At 57.4% G+C, this 5,284-nt stretch overlaps 1 protein-coding gene across 1 annotated transcript; it reads left to right on the forward strand.

The window, feature by feature from the left end:
• The first annotated feature begins 575 nt into the window (after nucleotides 1-575).
• NMUR1 (neuromedin U receptor 1) lies at nucleotides 576-3,094 on the forward strand. The gene is made up of 2 exons (XM_053985846.1): nucleotides 576-1,470; nucleotides 2,691-3,094. The coding sequence occupies exons 1-2, from the start codon at nucleotides 576-578 to the stop codon at nucleotides 3,092-3,094; spliced, it is 1,299 nt and encodes a 432-aa protein (XP_053841821.1).
• The last annotated feature ends 2,190 nt before the right edge of the window (nucleotides 3,095-5,284 follow it).

A 5,284-nucleotide genomic window follows, 5' to 3' on the forward strand; every position in this document is an offset into this window, starting at 1 on the left:
CTGCCTCTTAAGGCAGTGAAGTCTCCATCCCCTCCCACGGTCCCTCCCCAGCCCTGACCCTGTCCCTGTCCGGCGCAGGGGTAGTAGGACCTCAGCGTTCATCTGGAGTTTCCCAAAAAGCCGTAAGTCCTTATCATGCTGGAAAATCAATTTTCCCTCTGACTGTTTTATTGGTTGCCCTGCCAGCCCTTCTACATATCTGCTAGAATTGCTGCCAGGAGAGATTTTTGGGGTTGTATCCTGCTCTGCTTACAGAGCAGGAAAAGAGGATAGCCCTGCTGACATTCCCCTCATGGGGCAGAGGGGCTGAGGTGGACTGGGGAGCTGCCAGGTTTGTTTGTGGATGGGAAATGGGGCAGGAAACACTTGAGAAGCCCAAGAGAGTTTAGGTGGAGGTTTTGTGTGGTTTCACAGAGGAAAGGCTGTGTTTGGGGCAGGATGGGTGCAGGAGAGCAGAGCCCTGGTGATCAGCAGAATCCCGGCATCCTGACACCAGTGGGGAAAGGGACAATGGGAGCAGGGGGAGCAGAGAAGTTGGGAGAGCATCCCAAAAACCTCTCCATCTCTCCACAGCCATGAATCCCTATGTCAACTGCTCCAGTTCCGAGTTCCCCCTGCCCCAGCGAGACTTCCCTGTGGAGCCCATCAGCCCTGATCTCAGCAACAGGACTCATCCAGAGACCTTTTTCGACCCTAAGGATGCCAACCTGACAGAGGAGCAGCTGCGGGATAAATACCTGGGACCTCGACGGTCCAACTTCTTTGTCCCAGTCTGTGTCATTTACCTGCTGATCTTCTTGGTGGGGGCTGTGGGCAACACGCTCACCTGCATCGTCATCCTCCGGCACCGGTTCATGAGGACGCCCACCAACTACTACCTGTTCAGCCTGGCCGTGTCAGACCTGCTGGTGCTGCTGCTGGGGATGCCACTGGAGCTCTATGACATGTGGAGCAACTATCCCTTCCTGCTGGGGGCCAGCGGCTGCTATTTCAAGACGCTGCTCTTCGAGGCCGTCTGCTTCGCCTCCATCCTCAACGTCACAGCCCTGAGCGTGGAGCGCTACATCGCTGTGGTGCACCCGCTCAAAGCCAAGTACGTGGTGACCAGGAACCACGCCAAGAGGGTCATTGTCACCATCTGGGTCTTGTCGGTCGTCTGCTCCATCCCCAACACCAGCCTCCATGGGCTGCAGCCTCTCTATGTGCCAGGACGGGGGCGGGTGCCCGATTCAGAGATCTGCACCCTTGTGAAACCACGCTTGACCTACAATCTCATCATCCAGGTCACCACCATCCTCTTCTTCTTCCTGCCCATGGGGACCATCAGTGTCCTCTACCTTCTCATTGGCCTGCAGCTCAAGAAAGAAAAGATGCTGGAAGCCTTGGGAGCCAAGACCGGCAGCAGCCGCAACTGCCACAACCCCCAGGGGCAGAAGAAAGTCAAGAGGAGGCAGGTCACAAAGATGCTGTGTGAGTCGGTGCTGGGCATGGCAGAGCCAGGGATTATCTCCCCAGGCTGTGTTGGGAGGATGCTGGGGGGAAACTGAGTCATGGACAGTCCAGAGCACCACAGCTGGGTCATCCCAGAGGAAGGCTGTGGGTCTGGCTTGTGAGGTGTTGGGGCAAAGGCAGATCTGGTGATTCTAGTCCAGCAGTAAGGATTGCTTGGGCCAGCTCCCTCCAAGCCATACTGTATCCCCTTCTTGAGGGAAGTGCAGGATGAGAAAGAGAAAGGAGGTGGGTTGGGATGGGGGAACTCACTCCCCATCCCTCCACCCAGACCTCAAATGCTGGTGGCAGTGGTGGGGTTTCCCAGAAGGGCAGCACTTCTGCCCAGCCCTACAGCTTCTGTAACTCTAACAGGGCAATGACCCAAGGCTGGATTGAAACATCCTCTTTCCCACTGCTCTTCACTATTGCACCCCTCTCCAGCATGGTTCCCAGAGATTCTGGCCCCCTTCCCAGGAGTGGGAGCTGGCTGCCCTCAGGTAGCTGCCTTTCCCCGGCACACTGGCCTCCACACGCTCCCAGTCCGTGATGGCACAGCCGTGGCAGATTGCCCAGCCCAAAGGCACAGCAAGGGCTGCTTCTCTACCACCTCCCAGACACATGGTAACTCTGCTTTCCAAGGCATTTGGGCTGGCCTGGGGACAAAGGGGGACCTGCCCTGCATGCCACAGAGATGCACTGTGGCATGGGTATGGCAGAGGACCCCAGGATTACCTGTACATATACATACCTACATCCTTTCCTTTCCATCAGCAGAGCTGGGTTATAAAACAAAATCAAAACCAGAGCACAAGGAAAGGTCTCAAATAGCTCATGCTCCTTGGACTTTGCTGGTGCACGTGGCAGGTTTCCGGGGGCTGGATGCTAACTAGGGACTGAGTCCCCCAGCTGCGCCGCATGGCTGTGACAGGGCCAGCTGCCTGCCAGTGAGGAGTGGAGAAGTGCAGCACAGAAATAGCACTGGCAGGAGATGGAGAGAGGAGATCCTGTCCAGACCTCCAGCCCTTCCATGACAAGTCCAGAAGGCACTGAGGGGACCTTTCCCCTCTCCTTCATCCTTCTCGTGCTTCTCTGCTATGGCCAAAGCTGAAATGGGGCAGTGCTTGTCCAGGGACTGGAGATCTCTGTGGGGTTAGTAATCCCCATCCCCCCAGTAACACCGGTTCCTTGTCTCCCCACAGTTGTGCTGGTGGTGGTGTTTGGCATCTGCTGGGCTCCTTTCCACACCGACCGCCTTGTCTGGAGTTTTGTATCCACCTGGACCAGCAACATGCTCCACATGTTCCAGTACGTCCACATCATCTCAGGTGTCTTTTTCTACCTGAGCTCGGCTGCCAACCCCATCCTCTACAACCTGATGTCCACCCGTTTCCGGGAGATGTTCAAGGAGGTGATGTGCCGCCCCGGCCACCGCCCGCCGTGGGCACGGAAGTACTCGCCCAGCGTCACCCGCACCACCACCCGCAGCACCGAGTGCGAGCCCGTGCCCGGCACCAACGGGCTGCCCCTCTCTGACGCCGAGGAGCACGAGCTGGAGGACATGGAGAGGGGCCAGGCCACCACGCACGCAATGTCCATCTGCTGAAGAGTGGGAGGGCAGGGAAGGACTCTGGGACCAGCTTTCCTCATTGCCAGCATCCATCTGACTGTGGCACTCATCCTGTGCTGGGGAGCGGGGCAGGAGCGATGGGGGATCCCTGCCTCACTGTGCTGTCCCACTGGGGTGGAAAGGCTGGTTGCATCAGCAGCACTGCTCCAGGAACATGGTGGCAGTGACCTTGCTGTGTCCTGGATGCATAGCAATGCATCCCACTGTCCTCAGCACCAGGCCTGACCAAGGCCAGGGCATCCCTTGTGGTGTGGGGACAGCTGACTTCTATGTCAGGGATATGTCAGCAATCCCTAAAAATATTCCATCCCTCCTGGCCCAGGGGGGTGAACTCGCAGGTACTGGAGCTGGGGACTTAGGCATCCCAGGCCGTTTTGGGACACAGGGATAGATGGGTGCCCCCAGAGGTGCTTGCACCTGGGCTGAGATCCAGAGGTGTGTGAGAGGTTTGCATGGGATTGTGGAAAAATCCCATGGGGAAAATATAGTCTGTGGGTGCCTTCTCCCTTGAGACCTCTTCAGGGCTCTCTGGCACCAGTGTAACCCTGATTTTCTGGCACATCTCTTCAGTGGTGCCAGCTGGTGCCTGGCTGCAGGTGCTGGTACAGCTCCTTGCTCCCAGCCTTTCTCATGCCCTGCATTCCCAGCCCTTTGAGGGCAAGGGAAGGAGCACAGCTGCTCCCTCCAGAGCTGGAGTCCAAGGGGAGAATATGGAACAAAGGCTCCAGGCTGTCTGTAGTGCCAAGGCAGAGCTCCATAGCTGTCTGTCTCACATGAATATGCTCCCCTCTCCCCTCTCTGACTAGCATGTGCTGAGTGCCAATCTCTTCCTCCTCTGCCCACTGTGGTCACCTGAACTTGAGGGGAATGTGGGGAACCCTCCTCCATCCCTGCCCTGCATGGGCTGAGCCTCACTGAGAATTAAAAAAAGCCACTGGCCTGATTTTGCTTGTCCCCTGGCACCCAGCTCTGCTCCCAGCATGGGACTGAGCCCAGGCCATGCTCCTGGGGAGGGTGGTGGATGGGCCACGTGCCAGGGTGATGGACACCAGGGCTGTTTCACCAGATCTCCCTGGGGGTACCGCTGCTGTGGTGGGTCTGCAGGTCCAGGGACACTGAGGGCATGGCAGGGAGGGCACAAGTGGGATGTCTGCACCCTTCCTGGCCTCTCAGGCTGAGCTAGGGCTGGGGCCTTTGCAGAGGGACAGCTGCCTCTAGAGCCGTGGCCATCACTCCTTCCCCAGACACACGGCTTGGAAAATGTCATGAAAATGCCAGGGAGCGTGGGCTGGCTGGTCATGCTGGAAGGACCCATCGATTTGCTGTCTGAGATCAATGCTGCTGCCTTCCCCGTGTACACCAGGTCCTGCAGGATGAAATATTGAGGATCTGAAGTGGGAGCTAAGGGACTGCCCAAGCAGTTTGAGCTCTTGTTTTGCACTACTTTCTCAACCCCAACTCCCTCACAGCCAGCTCTTGGAGGCTCCCCTGGCTCAGCATCACATGGCCGTGCCTCTGGTCAGCATGGGCTAGCCTGGGGCTTGCTTGAGCAGAAATACTGGATGAGCAAGCCCCAGGCAGAGCACTGGCAGCTGCTATTTCCTTCCAGCCTCTCCTAAGCCCATTGCATGGGACCATAGCCAGGCCAGTGACCAAGAAGAGGCAGGGTTTGGGGCTTGCACACTCCCTCCTGCCCCCATCTACCCAATCCCTAGTTCAGAGGCAGTGCAGCTGGCTTTCCCTGCTCCCCATCCCACAGCCAGGTCTGCCATGGGCAAAGCCCTTCCTTGGCCCTTGAGGGGTCCTGATGGGTGCTGCTGGGTGAGGGTGGGCATTGGGCTGCAGTAACTTTGTGTTTCAGGGTCCTGCTGACTGCTTGCAGCCTCTCTCTGGAGGATGTTGGTGTGACTGAGGACATTGAGATCTGTCTATTTCATCCTCTCTCTCTCTCTCCTGTCAGTGATGGTCCTGGCAGGGCACACAGCACCCTGGCAGCCATGTGGGGCCCCTTGTGGCTGCTGCGTGGGTGGATGTGACTGATGCCTCCTTGATGGTCATTATTGCCCCGTCTCACTTCACCCAGCTGCTTCCTCAGCCACAAATCTCCAGGGAATGGCTTTTTAATAGGCAGTCAATAGTATTTTATAATGTAGTGACAGACGCCTG

Source organism: Vidua macroura, chromosome 10, assembly GCF_024509145.1.
Source record: "Vidua macroura isolate BioBank_ID:100142 chromosome 10, ASM2450914v1, whole genome shotgun sequence".
Classification (NCBI taxonomy): Eukaryota; Metazoa; Chordata; class Aves; order Passeriformes; family Viduidae; genus Vidua; species Vidua macroura.